The 17,824-nt window shown below is 36.0% G+C and overlaps 2 protein-coding genes and 2 non-coding genes across 6 annotated transcripts; all 4 read right to left on the reverse strand.

Annotated features, from left to right (window-relative positions):
* Nucleotides 1–1,657: 1,657 nt before the first annotated feature.
* Nucleotides 1,658–1,761, reverse strand: LOC142176935 (U6 spliceosomal RNA). The gene has a single exon (XR_012705730.1). It is a non-coding gene; the product is annotated as a U6 spliceosomal RNA (small nuclear RNA).
* Nucleotides 1,762–4,564: 2,803 nt separating this feature from the next.
* Nucleotides 4,565–5,224, reverse strand: LOC142176319 (uncharacterized). The gene has a single exon (XM_075243454.1). The coding sequence runs from the start codon at nucleotides 5,222–5,224 to the stop codon at nucleotides 4,565–4,567; it is 660 nt and encodes a 219-aa protein (XP_075099555.1).
* An 8,355-nt stretch (nucleotides 5,225–13,579) lies between these two features.
* LOC142176932 (U6 spliceosomal RNA) lies at nucleotides 13,580–13,684 on the reverse strand. The gene has a single exon (XR_012705727.1). It is a non-coding gene; the product is annotated as a U6 spliceosomal RNA (small nuclear RNA).
* A 164-nt stretch (nucleotides 13,685–13,848) lies between these two features.
* LOC107808874 (uncharacterized) lies at nucleotides 13,849–17,673 on the reverse strand. Of its 3 annotated transcripts, XR_012705417.1 has the most exons (6): nucleotides 17,375–17,673; nucleotides 16,434–16,703; nucleotides 15,150–15,361; nucleotides 14,790–15,051; nucleotides 14,344–14,454; nucleotides 14,126–14,262 (listed from the first exon to the last, which is right to left on the reverse strand). XR_012705417.1 is itself a non-coding variant. In XM_016633435.2 (5 exons), exons 1-5 carry the CDS (start codon nucleotides 17,654–17,656, stop codon nucleotides 13,936–13,938), a joined length of 1,353 nt encoding a protein of 450 aa, XP_016488921.1. In that variant the 5' UTR covers nucleotides 17,657–17,673; the 3' UTR covers nucleotides 13,849–13,935. The 3 variants fall into 3 exon arrangements, 2 of the variants coding, with proteins under 2 accessions (XP_016488921.1, XP_075100938.1); XM_016633435.2 differs by lacking the exon at nucleotides 14,344–14,454 and having other exon boundaries at nucleotides 13,849–14,262; XM_075244837.1 differs by having other exon boundaries at nucleotides 14,120–14,454.
* Nucleotides 17,674–17,824: the final 151 nt, after the last annotated feature.

A 17,824-nucleotide genomic window follows, 5' to 3' on the forward strand; every position in this document is an offset into this window, starting at 1 on the left:
ATACGCTAATCGGTTACACTATTTTCTTTCTCTCTCTACTTTGATACGTCCCATTCTCTTTCCCCATTCCGTTAAAATTTCCGATCTCCTCCTCTGAAATTGCTTCGGCTCCCGCATCCGACGACTGCCAAGTCCACCGGAACTCTCCCATTTTGTCTTGCATACCGCCGCATTGTAACCAAAATTTCTCAAATATGCCATTACATTCCTCTGGAGTATCGATTTATTCGATTTTGCACATGAAAACACTTCCCATGCCTTAGTAATACAGGACGCCAATACATTACGATACCAATCGAGATCGCTTTGGCCATTGTTTTCAGGATAACCGAAAACGAGATCGGAAAAACTAGGAGAAACGACATCATCATGAACGGCGTGAGCGATGTGTTCGCTTTCGCTGCTGAAGTAACGGAGGTCATGTTTATCACAACTAGGAGAAGTGACATCATCATGATCGGCGTGAGCGCTGTGTTCGCTTCTGCTGCTGAAGTAACCGAGTTCATGTTTTTTCTCATTTGTATTTCAATGTATCCCTCTGTATTCTATGTATTTCATTGTATTCACTATCTCGCTATACACCATGAATGTATTCATAAGTTTTTTTTAATTAATATAATTTATGTATTCAGATGTATTATATAATTTCTCTGAAGATTGCTATGTTTTTAGGGTATTTTTCGGTTGAGAATCTTTTTTATACAAGGAAACACAAAATTTGTGTGTTGTAATTGAGTTTGTTGAGTTGTATTAGGAGTCTATTATGTTAATTGATTCACTTTCCCTTTTAAAAACAATGTAATCTCCCACATAAAATGTATCTATAATCCGTAATATGACAAATGGTATCTATAGATGGCTAACTACTACTAAAAGATAGTGCTTTATGAAAATTTCCCTTTAAAAATAGTCATTGTTTTAAAAATAATCGAAACTTAGCCACTTTTCATATAAAGATAAATCTGAACGAAAACACTATTCAAAATCCGGAAAATACTCCAGCATAATATACTGGAAGTTCATACATAGGTACACCAATCTCCAGTATATTATGCTGGAACTTTTCGTGTTGCAGCAAAATAGTGGCTATTTTTCTCTGGCTTTGCAAATGCTAGCTATTTTTCAATAATCAGTCCGAAAACTAACTAGCCCGTGCTATTTTTGCAATAGGTGAATGTGTTGAATTCTACTATCACCTCTACTCGTATAAATTATTAAGAAAAATATACTTTAATTTATTTAATTATATTTTGAATGTCTACTGAGTGTTGGCTTGAATCTTTTGATGAAAAAATATGTCACTCTTTTTATTTTTTTTTGCTGACAATAGATTATAGTGGGACTTGAACCAGCACCTATATCTGATTTGATACAATATTAAATTAGTGATCACCAAATTTTAAAGTTTTAAACATTTCGAGAAATCACAGCTAATTATATCTTAAATAGTGTGAAATTCGCTTATAGGTAGTTTTGACGAAGAACTAAGTGTACTACACCTTAATAACAATATATCATAAAATGAGAATCAAGAACAGACTTCTCATTGGAGTTGAGATAAAATGATTAGAATATCTAGCATGGGATCAGGCATCATAACCATGTCAACAATGGAATTTGACTTCTACGGATTTGAGATCATCATATCCTCTAACTGCATTTATTAGATCATTTCTTGATTTGTGCATGCCAGCCCTGCATAAGAGTTATGCTAATTTTCTCTGTATTGTTCCAATTTTATCAATTTCCCAAAGAAAGAAGTTCGTAGACGAACTTTTTTGGTGAAACAGAAAGCTTTTCACAAATAAACAGAACGTTTTACAATTTATTTCCCCTGATTTCTTCTCCTCTTCCTCTATCTTTCTATATCATTCCTATACTCTCCTGTATTCTTTTTTCATTGTTTCCTATACAATTGATCTATCCGCTCTCTCTCCTTCCTACTGCATTTTTTGTTTAACAGTGGTACTATTCTGGCTTTACATTCTTTCTATATCTGTACACACATTCATGCTTCCTGGTGTAGGTACCCTTTGATTTCACAGTACTTCATTTCTTGCCCACCATATCTTGTATATTAGTGCTGCGATCACTGCTGTTACAAGCTCCCTGCATTTCTTCCCATGGACTCTACGAGTTATTCTTCTCCATATCCCCTTTAAATCATGTTTTGTTGTCCCTCTCTGTATCCATACCAGCAACCTTCTTAGGCATTCCTCTGATAATTTGCACTCAAAGAACAGGTATTCCACTGTTTCTACTTGGTTCCCACATATCAGGCATCTACTATCTTGGCATATCTTCAGCTTTAGCAGTCGTTCCTTTGTCAGTAACTTCCTATGCATTGCAAGCCAGCTAGTAAAACTGTGTTTAGGCACATTCATCCGATTCCATACCCCCGATACCATGGTTGTTTCTCTACTTCTCCTTTACACCATTGGTATCCACTTCTCACAGTATATTTGATCCCCTGTGTTAGCCAACCATTGATCACAAATCCAGCAGCAAATTTATCCCTAATGGTACAAATTTTCTTCCAATACCAATAGCTGTCGTTTGGAGGTTCATATTGCCACCACAACTGATCCTTTATATATACATGATTGACCCATTTCACCCAAAGTTTGTCTTCCTTATTTGCTATATTCCATACATATTTCATCATTGCTGCTTCATTCCAAACTAAACAATCCTTTATCCCCAATCCTCTTTGTTGTTTTGGCCTACATACAATGTCCCATGCTACTAATGCCATTTTGGTTGAATTCCCTTTTCCATCCTATAGAAAGCTTCTGCAGATGCCTATTATGTTTCTTAAAACCTTTTTTGGGAGGATGAAGATGAAAGCCCAATATGAGTGCACTTGTATCAATACTGAATTCTCTAGCATCACCCTTCCAGTATAGGATATATTTCTTGTGCCCTATGTTCTAACTTTGGTAGCCATCTTCTCCACCAACATTTCACAATTTGTTGTTGATAGCTTCCTAGCAGATATTGGTACCCCCAAGTACCTGAATGGTAATGCCCCTCTTTGATAACCTGTAAGCTCACATATGTCCTGAATGCATTGTTCCTCCATGTTTGTACTGTAGATATTTGATTTTGCTGCATTAGTGTGTAATCCTGATGCTCTTGAGAATGTTTCCAGCCCCCTTAGGATCATTTCCACAGATTGTCACTCCTCTTTACCAAAGAATAACACATCATCCGCAATACATAGATGGTTTAATTTGAGCCTCTACATTTGGTATGAAACTGGAACCCTTTTTGATCAGTGATGCATTTCATAATTCTTGATAGGTATTCCATGCAAATTACAAATATGAGGGGTGATATTGGGTCCCCTTGCCTTAGCCCTCGTTTGCCCTCAATGTTGCCATAGACTTCACCATTCACTGCTATTGTATAGTGAGTAGATGTGATAAAAGTCATCACCCACTTTCTGAATTATTTAGGGAAGTTAAGAGCATGCAACATCTCTTCCACAAATTTCCACTCCACAGTATCATATGCCTTCCTTAGGTCTACTTTAATTAGACAACTTCTAGTTGTATTCTTCCTCTTGTACAGCCTCACAGATCTTGGTATATCAATATATTGCGCACTATATTTCTTCCTTTCACAAAAGCACTTTGATTAGGAGAGATTATCCCAGGTAGTACTTTTTTAAGCCTATTGCATAGTATCTTCGAGATCACTTTGTATAATTGCAGCAAGCAATTGGTCTATAGTCACCTACTGCCGTAGCATGAGTGCTCTTGGGGATAAGAGTTATCACAGTGTTGTTGACAATTTTGAGCATTCTGCCTTCTCTAAAGAACTCCAGAACTCCACTTTGTACATCTATACCGACAATATCCCAATAGTCTTTGTAAAACTGGCTTCCAAACCCATTCGGACTTGGAGCTTTATCTCCTGCAATTGCCCATAGAGCCTCCTTCACCTCTGTTTCTGTGAAGTCTGCTGCCAATTCATTCCTCTGCTCCTCTTTCACTGTTGGCCCATATCTTATAATCTGGCTATTTACGTGATCACTTCTCTTTATTTCCCTTCCCAGCATTTCTGTGTAAAATTCTATAAATGCATTTGGAATCTTGACTGGATCATCAATGTCACGCCCTTTCATGTCCTTGATGTGGAAAATTGTGTTACTGTTCCTTCGAGCTTTCAATAGACCATGAAAGTATTTAGTGTTTAGGTCCCCCTATCTGAGCCATTGTGCCTTAGCCTTTTGTTGCAAGAACATGTTCCTTGCCTTTTCCCATTTGCTGCATTCCTCATTTAATCTTACTTCCTCATTGATTAATGCTTTATTTCTAGGGTCCTTATGTACTTTGATTTGACATTGTTGAAGGGTATTTAGTGCTTCCTCTGCTCTTTTTTCAATGTTGCTGAATCTCTCCTTGTTGATTTCCTGTAAGGTGCTCTTGATTCTGTGTAGTTTCCCCACCAACTGGTACATTTGCGTGCCCCTCTTGTTTGTTTTCTAGTTGTCTTTTATTCTTTCTTTGAAATCCCATGTCATGCTCTACATATTGATGTATTTGAAGCTTCTTTTTTCCTACTGCCCACCTCCCTCCCAACTAATTATGCCCGGGGAATGATCAAATAGCCCTGGTTGCATGTAATGGACCTCTGATGCTGGCAACTTTGTCATCCATTCAAAGTTGACAAGGACTCTGTCTATTCTGCTTAGTACTCTGCTTCCTCCTGGTTGTTTGTTGCTCCAAGTATAGAAGGCTCCTGAAGATCTCATGTCTTGCATTGAGCACTCCTCCATACATTTTTTAAACTCCCTGATTTCTGCCATAGTAACCAAGCTCCCCATTCTTTCTTCAGTACTCAAGATGCAATTAAAGTCCTCCGTTATTGCCCAAGACCCTTTAATTTGTTGGTGTATACTCTTGTTATCTTTCCATAGTTGCGTTCTCATGCTTTGATTGTTAAACCCATAGACTATTGTAATATTGAATTGTTTTCCTGTCCCTCTATGTTGGACCATATAGTGTATAAGTTGCTCAGTTACACTTGTCATATTGACATCATTTACTCCAGGTTTCCATACAACCCATATCCTCCCTGCCGGATGCTTTACTAAGTTCGTAGTAAATGACCACCCAATGCATAGATTAAGAGCAGCTTGTTGTGCCTTAGCTCTCTTAATCTTTGTTTTCAGAAGACCAAATAAGTCAACTCTTTGGTTGTTCATAAACAGGTTCATTTCCTTCTGTTTATATGACTTACTCAATCCGCTGGCATTTCAGAAGCCTATTCTATCCATTGGATGAGGGGTTGTCCCCATCCTGCCCTTTTCCTAGAGCCATCTCACTCCCTTTCCCTTTGTTTTTCCTGTTCTCCACCACATTCCCGTCTGCAACTTCTGTTTTCTGTTGTTGATGGTCCTCTAGTGTTGCAAAAGAGTTCCCAGTTCTGATAACATCCTGTTGTATTCCATCCCCAGCTCTTCCCCTTCCTGTATTCTTCCATGTTCTAGATGTGTAGACGAACTTTGAAACCAGCTATACTTTCAATCATAAGTTGTTTGCAATTGTTCATAGGGAAACAAAGAAACAAAGATAGTCTTTGAAACCCGGATTTTTGCCCGTTTTCCAGTCAGTTGTACCATATGTTTTCAAGTAATTAATTCTTCAAATGTTAATTGAAATGTAACACATATATATTCTAGTAATCACTTATACGTAGGTAATTGTCAGTTTGAGAAGTTTACTACGTTTTTGTGAATGGCATGTTGGGTTTTTTGGCTCAAAATAGTATGAATAGGAAATAGAGGGGAAAATGAGATTTTGAATTTTCCTCATTTACAAAAGAACATTGTCGTATATTGGCAGAGGAGAAGATATTTGGAGGGCTTATATACAATTGCACTTCTTCTCACTCTTAAAGAGTTGAGAAGACGGCAATAAGTCTCGCGTCATCGTCATCGCTTGCTCGAATTTGGCTTCGACTTTGGTCAACTAATATGATTCACAGATTTATTTGTTAATATTAATGTTTTATTAACATTTAATGGCCGTTTTCGTAGCGGTAATTTAATTTTTTTCTCCGATTTTATTTTGCTAACGTTTTCATAATAGCCGTTTACGCGAAAGGCCACCTGAAAGAGTTGCACCTATTCGTTTGAAGTCATCTTATTGGCTATAAATACCTGGCCATTCCCTCATATTTTCTTGACGAAAATTCTGAATTTTCTTCTCCGTATCTGCTTTTACTTAGTTTTTGTTTTCAGAATATATTTTCAAATATATAATTTGAACTTATTATTCCTTGCAATTAGCACCGAACATACATTTACTCGTTATAAAGTTAGTACAAGACACAACTTTTTTTTTCTGTCAAGACATAATGGAAAATCAGAGGTCAAAGCACAAGGCTGGTCTCTTGTTAGACGAAACTTGACAAGTCCGTCAAGTGCCTGCACACCAAATAACAAATAACACACGTAAGTTATACTACAAAATAAAGCTATAGTTAATTGAGATTATTGGTCATACAATATATACATGATTGGACAAAAAATTAAAGATAATCACACCTAATGGCACAAGGATAGAACAAGCGAAAGTCTTTTGAAATGAGACCAAATATAAAACAACAACAAACGTAGCATAATCCCACAAAACGGGGTCTAAGGAAGATAGTGTGCACGTAGGCTTTACCGTCAAGGGTGGATCCAACTCTCCATCATGGATTCACGTGAACTCAGTAGATTTTATTCAAACAGTGTAAATGCGTTCGAAAAATTTACTATGTATAAATATTTGAACGTGAACCTAGTACAGGAACCCATAAATATTAAATTCTGGATCCGCCGCTACTTACCCCTATTTTATAAAGGTAGAGAGGCTATTTCCTGCAGACTCTCGGCTCAAAAAAAATGAAAAGGAAGCAATAACAACAAGTTGTAACAACAAGATAAGATAATAAAAACACCGAAGCTAATAAATAACCTATATAGTAATAGAATTCTGCGGATAAGAAAATATATAATGTAACTTACTCAACGTTGTTGAATAACACCACATTTGAAGAGATCATCTACGAAATTCCTTCCAAGCAAAGAGTTCCATGCAAGATCCAAAGCATTGAGTGCTTTACAACAACTTTGATTTTCAACATCAGCACTATTGCAGTGAGTTAGAGCTGCATGAAATTTGCCAATATTGCTCTCTTCATTCAAGGTGCCAATGCCGTATCCTGCCTGTGCAAAAGCTCCGTCCAAAAGACTACAAGCTACAATAACACAAACCAACAAAATGGCTAAGCTCAAAACCCTAATATTTCTGCTACTACGTGCCATCTCTTCTTAACTAAACTTTTTCTCTAGGGTTTAAGTCTTAAGTTCACATATGAGTAGTATATATAAATAAATTTTGAGTTATTACAAGAAAGGAGAGAGTTGAATACGAAATGAGGAAGCAATTAACGCATGCATAGATCTCGAGAGGGTTGGCAGTTTAATCTTTTGTGTATTGGTTAAAGAATATATGATGCAGTTTAATAATTTGAGTTTTAAAATGGAAAATATGAGTGGGTTTTCGTGTAGATTCATCCTAATTAATTCAGGATATAAATTATTTATGTGTATACGCATAACAGTAAAGTTATCTTCGTGTAACCTATAAATCAGGGGCGGATTTAGGGGGGCGCAAGGGATTCCGAACCCCCTTCGTCGAAAAATTACACTGTATATATAAGGCAAAATATTTTTTACCTCTATATATTAAGTTTTGAACACCCTTAACATAATTCAAAAGTGTAGTTTAGTGGTCAAGAAGGTTCAAAATCTACATAAGGTCATGGGTTCAATTCCCACTAGCTACAAAAAAAAATTTGAACCCCCTTCGTGGAGATCCTGGCTCCGCCACTGCTAATCAGTGGCAAACGGGCGGATCAGGTCGGATATGGTTCGGGTTGAAAACGGGTAATGAAAAAACGGAGCAATTATCCGACCCGACCCATATTTAATACAAATAAAAAACGGTTAATATGGTTAACCATATTATCCATGACTTTTTGCATATGATCACTTTTGGGAGAATTCTTAGTCTCCTAACTTGAGTAACCCTCAATTTGAGGCTTTACAAATGTAAAAGTTAGACTCATTGGTTATCTATTGGTTTGGTTATCCATTTTCTAAATGAATAATATGGTTCTTATCCATATTTGACCCGTTTTTAAAAAGTTCATTATCCAACCCATTTTTTAGTGGATAATATGGGTGGTTAACTGTTTTCTTTTAACCATTTTACCACCCCTACTTATAAATAACGATTCAAGTTGTGAAAATAACCGCTAGTGATTACATTAGAGTGAGTTGTCTATATTATACCTTTTGATTTGTGATCCTTCATCGAATCCTACGTGAAAGCGGGATGCTTGTGCACCCCTTTTTTATTTACTCTTTTTACCAAATTATCTATTACTGTATTTATTACAGGGATTTACCTATTTCTACATTATAAATGATAAGTTTGTGTAAATATCTTTTTTACATTGACAGTTGAGAGTATTTTTCACTTTACCGATGTAGTTTAACCTTTGATAGAAAATTATATGTAGTTACCATTTTTACCATGTTACCATAATATTTATTATAAAAATTTACATCTGTTCAAATCTTCGACAACCATGAATTTCACGCACTGGACAGTAAGGGACTCGATTTTTGAAAGTGATAATTTTCTAATATGAAGGTTTATACCTCTGCTAACGGTGAGGGAGAAATGAATTTTCGGCACTTTCCTATAGGGTGCCAATTTTCTTTACTAAAAATGCCAAATTAAGCTAAACATTTTATTAATAGTAAGTCGAGTTATTTTTCACCAATTACTGATCATCCAACTGGCTATGCCATACCAGATTTCCTTTCTTAAGATTAATAAGAACCATTGTCTTCAATTTAGACTTCTTTGGTTTTATATTCTCTCCAACCAGAAACCAGAATCTTTGGTCAAAAGTTAAAATGTCATCCATGAGAGAACGAGCGGCAACACTTGTTAGACTTGAAGTGTTGTCCCTGGAATAAGTGCGGTAACAATCAGTAGTGGCACCGAAATATCCTATTTGTTCAAATCACTCATGATATTTAGCCCACTTTACAACTTCAGGCCTTTTTCTCATCTTTCTCCTCCTCCTTCTTCTTCTTCCTTGTTCTTCTTCTTCTTCTCGGGTGACGATGATTTTATATGATATTTGTGAACATATTTTAAGGAAGTTTATGATGTCTTACAATGATGAGCTGATGTGGTGCTTTAGTTTTTTACTATTGCTTAGGTTTCCTCTTTTTCTTTTTCTTAATTGCAAAATGAGTTCGTTAGATTTATTGTTGCTTTGACAAATTGATGATTGGAATTTGTTCTTGATGATATTTGCAGGTTATGTTTCAAATTTGAGCTCATTTGGAATAGATTTAGGTGTTAAATCGTATATTGTTAAAATTCAAAGAACAAATTTCTATTTCTGGAGGATTTTCACTTCAGGCCTATCTGGCCTTAAGTGCGTGAAAACATTGGTTGCACTTCAGATTTATTTGGCCTTAAGTACATCCGAAGTGTATTTTTTTTTCACTCAGACTTATTAGCCTTAAGTACATGAAACCATTGGTTGCACTTTAGACCTATTTAGCCTTAAGTGCATTTGAATTTCAGTTTTTTCACTTAAGACTTTTTGGCCTTAAGTGTATGAAACCATTGGCTGCACTTTAGACCTATTTGGCCTTAAGTGCATCTGAAGTACTATTTTTTCACTTCAGACTTTTTGGCCTTAAGTGCATGAAGTCATTGGTCACACTCCAGACCTATTTAGATTAAGTGCATCTAAAGCGTAATTTTTTTGCATCAGACCTCTCTGACCTTATGTGCATGAAAATATTTATTGCACTTCAGAACTATTTGCTCTTAAGTGCATTTTAAGTGTAATTTTTGCACTTTAGACTTAATTGGCTTTAAGTGCATTGCACTTTAGACTAATTCTTTTAAAAAAACTTTGGACCCGATAAGTCTGAAGTTGATCGTAAAATGGTAGATGTGCAATTTTTTTTTTGCAAAATGGATATAGTTTTAATGGTGACCCCAAAACCAGGTATAGATGCAAAAGCCCCCTTAATTGTTATCACACTAAAAGAAAAGCCCACTAAGCATCATGGCCCAATTTTGAGTTGACGGTGCTACTTTTTTCTTTTATATAAAATTTATAGTAATATTTATATTGCATTCTTATGTTTCGTTTACACATAGGTTATTAGCCTAAGAACAACAACAACAACCCAGTATAATCTCATTTAGTGGGGTCTGGAGAGGGTAGTGTGTACGCAGACCTTACCTTTACCCTGAGATAGAGAGGCTATTTCCAATAGACCCTCAACATCCTTTCCTCCAAGAACTTCCCATCTTGCTCTTGGGGAGACTCGAACTCACAACCTCTTGGTTGGAAGTGGAGGTTGCTTACCATCAAAGTTGCTTAGCCTAAGAAATCATGCACATATAAATCAATCACAAGTGGCTTGTATGTGTTGTCAAGACTGACAATGACATGGTGTAGTCATAACTTGCGCCAGCTGAGAAACAAGTAGGAATATTCATATTCCATTAGCATATGCAGTTGCTATTCAAACTCCATAATAAGCATTCGCAGTTCCTATTCTAAACAACACAACTTTTTACTGAATAATTTACATACCAATTAATTTTTAAAGCGCAACGATATTTTTTCTAATTTATTTTAATAAGGAGCCAAAATTTACAAGCTGAGTATATGCATAACGGAAGTTAGTACACCAAACTGCCTTTTTATCGTGATTCCATGGAAGCCCAACGAATTACTTCTACGGCATGCTGTAATGTCCCAAAAAGGACATAATTTCAGACATCGCAGCTTGCCGTAAATACTCAAGATCATGAGGGTGACACATAATTAATTTCCAAATTAGCCCATGAATAGTGATGGGTCATGTGAAACTTAGTTCAAGGGGGAGATTATTGGGTGTGTGTGAACAAAGTCCCACATGAAAAGTAGAAAAGAAAAATAAGCTACTTATAAGGAGTTGGATACCCTTAATAGTGTGAGGCCCAAAGCGGGCAAATAAGGAATTTTTACATTCCTATGCCATATAGGAAACTATATTACCCTCAATGTTTAAGGTTTGATATAATTACATTTAGTATACCTAATTACCAATTATATACCATTAGTGGTTTTTAAGGGTATTAATTACACTCCTAATTTAATAGTACCATATATTCCTTCTAATACCACTCCCCCCACGTTTCTCTCTCCAATTCCCACACTTTCACCCACGTTTCCCTCCCACACCCACGATTTCTGTATCAAAATCACATTATTTCTTCCATAGCCAAGGCTTTGAATTCGAATTTGGGTTTTCAAAAGACATTGTTTGTTTGGATTGGATGTTATTGCAAAGAATTAAGAATTCTCACTACGTCTCTCTCTATCTCGCAATCCGAAATTTTAGTAATATAAGAGGAAAGGAAAAGAGAGCAGCAATTCCACCATTGACAGCCATTAAAAGGCTTTGAAGCTTTGAATTCTAATTTGGGTTTTCAAAAATCATTATTTGTTTGGATTGGGTGTTGTTGTAAATAATTAGGAATATGGTTTGGAGTTTATATCTCAATTTTGAGGGGTTTTGGTGAAGATTAGACTTGGTTTTAGCTGAATTTCAGATTGAAACTCGAAGAAGAAGAAGAAAGACATGACATACATTATATTGCAGAAATTGTAGATAAATTGTAGACTGTTGTTTATTTATTTTTGAGCTTTGTGTTTTTGTGTTAAAAGTTTTGATGAGAGCTTGTTATTCTACTTCGTCTGTTTTAGAGCTAACTTGTGCAGAGAAATGTTTTTTAAGTTATATATATTGCTATACCTTTAAATTCAAGAAAGTATAGTTGTATTGTAGTTAAAGAGACGTGAATTTGTAGAATAGGTTGAATGTGAGGAATGAGTCAAATAAGACTTACAATGGCTTGTTTTCTACATTTAATCTACAACAAAACTACATATAATTTGAAAAATTAATATGAAAATACAGAATTTCAATGTTTCAACAAATTATCTACAAAATTTCTTAGGAAGATCTATCCCTTCAGCATATTTTTTTGGATTCCATATTTAGCATAGCAGTTTCGTAAGGAGTAATAAGAGCATATAGGAGAATCATAGAATTGTAGCATAATCGGGATTTTCGACATAATTGCGTTTTTTGCAGAAGATTTGTAGAAGTTTAGTCGTTTTTGATTTGTGAAAACAGAAAACAAAGCATCTACAATCAGAATACAAATAATCTACAATTTATCGACAAAATATCTACAAACTAGGTACATTGAATTTTAATATCCCAATTCCCATTCAACAAAATTGGGATTTTCAACATAATTGCGTTTTTTGCAGAAGATTTGTAGAAGTTTTAGTCGTTTTTGATTTGTGAAAACAGAAAACAAAGCATCTACAATCAGAATACAAATAATCTACAATTTATCTACAAAATATCTACAAATTGGATACATTGAATTTTAATATCCCAATTCTCATTCAATTGTAGCATAATTAGGATTTTTGACATAATTGCATTTTTCCAAAAGATTTGTAGAGGTTTTAGTCGTTTTTTATTGTGAAAACAGAAAATAAAGCATCTACAATCAGAATACAAATAATCTACAATTTATCTACAAAATATCTACAAACTGGTACATATTTGGACTCGACATGCTTCCCCTGAAATGTATGTTTCACAATACATATTTTTGTCCAAAACAGTACTAAATCATCCACTTAAATACAATTTTTATACAATGTTGTTCAACTTTCATACAATAGGTAAATGAATAAAAGAAAAATAAATAAACAACAGTCTACAATTTTTCTACAATTTCTGCAATATACGTCTTCTTCTTCTTCTTCTTCAAGTTTCAATCTGAAATTCAGTCAAAACCAAGTCTAATCTTCACCAAAACCCCTCAAAGTTGAGATATAAACTCCAAACCATATTCCCAATTATTTTCAACAACACCCAATCCAAACAAATAATTATTTTTGAAAACCCAAATTTGAATTCAAAGCTTTTAAGATTTTTAATGGCTGTCAATGGTGGAATTGCTGCTCTCTTTTCCTTTGCTTTGTATTACTGAAATTTGGGATTGAGAGATAAAGAGAGATGTAGAGAGAATTCTGGAAACAGAGTGTATCGCAAAAACAGAGTATGGAAAATCTTGATCTGCGTTGTGAAAGATCAGAGTGAAGCCGACGATAATTATGAATGTGCGTGATCTGTGTTGTGGAAGATCTTGAAGAATATTTAATTCCCCAATTTTAGCGCGCCTAAATAAGGAATCCTAAAGCTACAATGATTCCTTATTTAATGCATTGTCTATATTTTGTAGGAATACTATTAGTATGAAGGGTAATATGCAAACTATGAACATATTTCAGTAAAGTTCCTTTTTTGGCATATCTTGGATTTGAGACAAAATGATTAGAATGTCTAGCATAAAAAATGGAATTTGAGTTCTATGGTTTTGAGATCATTATACTGAACTGCATTTATTTGGTCCATTTCTTGATTTCTGCATATCAGTCTTGAATAAGAGCCATCCTAATCCTCTCTGTATCGTTCCACTTTTATCGATTACCCAAAGAAACAAGTTCGCAGACGAACTCTGAAACCAGTTACACTTTCAATCATAAGTTGTTTGCAATTGTTGACAGGGAAACAAAGATAGTTTGAAACCCGGGTTTTCGCCTGTTTTTCCAGTCAGTTGTACCATAGTTTTCAAGTAATTCTTCAACTGGTACTTGAAATGCCTATAATGGATAAAATGCAACAATCACACTTTACTGATTTCAAGAAATAAATTACTTACATGGTCATCTTTGAGTACAAGAATGAATCAATAGTCAGCTAGCTAACTTTGGCCTGTACAATGGAGGATCTTCCCCGAGCAAAAGCGACTTTAATATAGCTTCACAAACTACAGTATCATACACAAGCAAATGACCACCATCTGGAACTTCATGATATCGAATCCAAGGGAGACTTTGCGCGACGTATCTTTGTAATTGAACAGGCACAACTTTGTCCTCATAACCTTGCCAGATGTGAACAGAGCTTTCGTTTTGTGCGTACGGGTTACTTAGCTCCAGTGGATCGAAATCCCACTTGCTAAAAGCTACAATAAAGTCACGACGAAGGGAGTCGAATACCCTTCGTTTCTTTAGCCCGTCCTGTCAATAGAAGTAAAATCTGTCATAAACCAGAAAGCAGAATAGTTCCTATGCTACTGCATGATTATGACATCAAATCACCTTGAATATTTTGTCATTTCCTGTCAACAAGGAACGATTGGATTACAAAGATCAAACTATTCGGGGGAGCTGGAATCAGGAGCGGATGTAGAGTTCTGCCATCTGGTTCATCTGAACCCAGTGTTTCCGACGTTGAGCATAAATTTATGTATAACAATGCACGAAAATTGCAACAACTGGTAGGTCTGATCCCAGAATTTTAATGGATTCAATGTTAAGAATATTAAAAGTTGAACCCATATAGTTAAAATCATAGATCAGCATCTGACTGGTGTGGGTAAAACACTACTAAAGCTCACGGGAGTGGCCAAATAAGGCTTAGCTGATCGTATCACAATCGAGTCAACTTCAATAAGTATAACTTGATCCGATTTGAGTTAATAAAGTTGGTCAACTGTGTATATTCTTTCATTTTCTCTTTTTTGGGAATAGCTTAAGAAGTTTACCTGAGTGAATAGTTGATATCCTGGTGTATTCTTCAAAACGTCGAGATCTTTGTCACAAAAAAATGTAGGATTTCCTTCAAGAGCAGTAGCTGAAGGGAATAGTTTTTGAGTCAACCACCAATGTAATAGCCCTGGCGTATAACGCGTGAGCCAAATCGCTAATCGGCTGAGTTGTTTCCTGTAGTCATCTTTCGTTAGATCATCAGGTAGCGAACGCCATTTGTAATTGACAAATGGGACAACTAGAGCAACTCCAGCAAGCCTACAGAGCATACATTTTCAAACTTAAACAATTAGGCCTACACCATTTACAGAAAAGCCGGAGAGCTAAAAAAATTTCTGAAGTGAGTATTCTTTTACTTTTGAGGAATGCGTTTGATGCAGCTCCAAGCGGGGTAACATCCCAACGACACGCCAATAACGTAATACTTAGATCCTAATTGCAACTGATCAGCTAACTCTTCAATATCAGATGCTTCGCTTTTAACTGAGCGCTTTGGATTTGGATCACTCTCTCCATATCCGGCTCTATCGTATATCAGAAGGTATATCTCCATTACATCCAGGAGTTCCTGAGAACTAAATAACTATTAGAGCATTGTCAACTGAATTATGCAAATTCAGAAAGAATATTGTGCAAATTCAAGAATGACATTCCTTTAGCAGAAAAGACAGAAAACTGATCATTTTCTGGTTTCTGGCTAGAAATTCTTACCAAAAGAAGGAACCTAAAGATGATAAACAACACAAAAGAAAGGTATCAATCAACTACACTTTGGTCTCAAACTAATTGAGGTCGACAAGGAAGGTAACTCGAGGACTTCTTAGCAGCATTGGCGGAGCTACAGTCACCGAAATTATAATGTGTATATAGGCTAAATAATATCATTTATACATAAAAATTAAATCTGGAATCACCTTTAGCGAAATTCCAGGCATTTCCTAGAAGCTTATCCGTCCTATTAATACTCTCAATCAAGCTACTGATGCTTGCATCAGGGTAGGCTGCCTACATCACACATCTTTGGGGTGCGGCCTTGCTCCGGACCCTGCATGAACGCGGAATGCTTTGTGCATCGGGCTATCCCTAATCAAGCATGCTTCCGGAGTTCTAACAGAATCCGTTGCATTGCCAGTAGTATGATTGCACATATCATATAGTTTCTTTTCTCTTAAAGTCAAAACCAATTATCAGTGCAAACAACTCTACTAACAGGCTAGCGTAAAAGTTTATAGTTTTACTTTGACAAACTTAAAACACATCTGGATCTATTTATTTCAACCCTTTATCTTCATACTTAAGATAAAAGAGAGCTTTGCGTAACTAGTAAAGTTGCTGCCATGTAACCAGGAGGTTACGGGTTCGAACCGTAGAAACAGCCTCTTGCAGAAGCAGGGTAAGGTTACGTAAAATGAACCCTTGTGGTCCGGCCCTTTCCCGGACCGCACACAGAGCGGGAGCTTAGTGCATCGGGCTGTCCTTTATCTTCAAACTTAAGATATTCAACACCCAATTCTCAACTCTAGAGCAGATTGACACTTAACTAGCCTCTTCCACAAAAACAGTAATTTCAAGATTCGGATAGACTGACAGACAAATAGACAGACATACACACATATATATAGAGAGAGATGTGTGTGTACCTCAGAAGCCATAAAGCTCATTTCTTTGGAGCTTCCAAATCCATGAACAATGATAATTCTGTATTTGCACTTGTTTTTAGGCACTCCTCTTTCCCTATAAGCCAAAAATCTCCCATCACTAAGTCTGACTCTACAAGTAGTAGTAGTACTAATAGCAGATTCATCTACTACTGTCTTTGATTCCTGCAAATTATCATTTGGTTCTGTTGGCTGATCAGCACATCCTAAACACCCCATCATCAGCACAAGAATTCTTCTAAACACCATTTTCTGAAGAAAAAAAAAAAAGGACACAATATCAAGAATCTGGTAAGTCAAAATGCCACTTCAAATTGAGTTCAGCAGATAAAAAAAAGGGCAGCCCGGTGCACTAAAGCTCTCACTATGTGCGGGGTCCGGGAAAGAGCGAGTGAGTTCAGCACATAAATTCAATTAAATGCTATGTTACTCGGACTCCCCAGAAATGCTATCGCCCCCATGTCGGATCCTCCAAAAACATCCTATTTTGGAGGATCCGACATGTACCCGGTAACATTTTTGAAGAGTCCGACTATAGATTAAGGCTGCGTATATCCCATCCTCTCCAGACCCAAGTTGCGGTAATACACTGGATTTTGTTGTTGCTGGTGTAGATAAATTCAATTAAATGCTCCGCACTCGTATCGGATCCTCAACTAAAAAAATACTATCTTTGGAGGATCTGACATGTACCCGGCAGTATTTTTAAGAGTCCGGAGCAACAAATAGATTAAATGGAGTTGTTCGGACTCTTCAAAAATGTTATTGCACCCGTGTCAGATCCTCAAAAACTCCCCAGAAATGCAACCGTCCCATGTCGGATCCTCAAAAAAATCCTATTTTTGAAGGTTTCGACACCTACTCAATGACATTTTTGAAGAATTCGAGCAACATAAATAAAATGGGGGTTGATTTGAACTTACCAAAGAACAAAACTTAGCCACAGCAGAATCAAGACTTGGTGCTAGCTTTGGCTGCTCATTAAATTCTTGAAAATCCAAATTTATGTGTTTTCCTTTTTCTGTTTGAATGGAAGTTGAGTTCTGTTTGCTAGACAATGGAGAGTGGACCACCTTAGACCATGTGCAAATGGGGATGTGTACAGGTAATTTACATCTGAATATTTTACTAAGGTTTTGTCTTTGTAAGTTTGGACATTTCTTGTCTAGCCCCTCTTTCAAAATATAGAGGAGTGCTGATCTCATTTTTTATTTTGGAGGGACAAGCCCTTGTTTGTATTATTAGTACTTGAAAATAAGTTGTTTCAAGTTTTTAACAAAAAAAGATATCCTAAAGTATATTCCAAGAACTTAAATGGGTGAAAAATATATTCCAAGAATTATATTTTATTTTTAAAAAATTTATTCTGTTAT

Source organism: Nicotiana tabacum, chromosome 22 (assembly GCF_000715075.1).
Source record: "Nicotiana tabacum cultivar K326 chromosome 22, ASM71507v2, whole genome shotgun sequence".
In the NCBI taxonomy this organism is placed as follows: Eukaryota; Viridiplantae; Streptophyta; class Magnoliopsida; order Solanales; family Solanaceae; genus Nicotiana; species Nicotiana tabacum.

Excerpts from the sequence above, each read along its gene's own strand:
- LOC142176319 (XM_075243454.1), bottom strand. The coding sequence starts at position 5,224 with ATGAACCTGTTTATGAACAACCAAAGAGTTGACTTATTTGGTCTTCTG.
- LOC107808874 (XM_016633435.2), bottom strand. The coding sequence starts at position 17,656 with ATGAGATCAGCACTCCTCTATATTTTGAAAGAGGGGCTAGACAAGAAA. Across the intron at positions 16,704-17,374 it reads TGGCTAAGTTTTGTTCTTTG|AAAATGGTGTTTAGAAGAAT; the intron begins GTAAGTTCAAAT and ends TTTTTTCTTCAG. Across the intron at positions 14,263-14,789 it reads GATATCAACTATTCACTCAG|GACGGGCTAAAGAAACGAAG; the intron begins GTAAACTTCTTA and ends TTCTATTGACAG.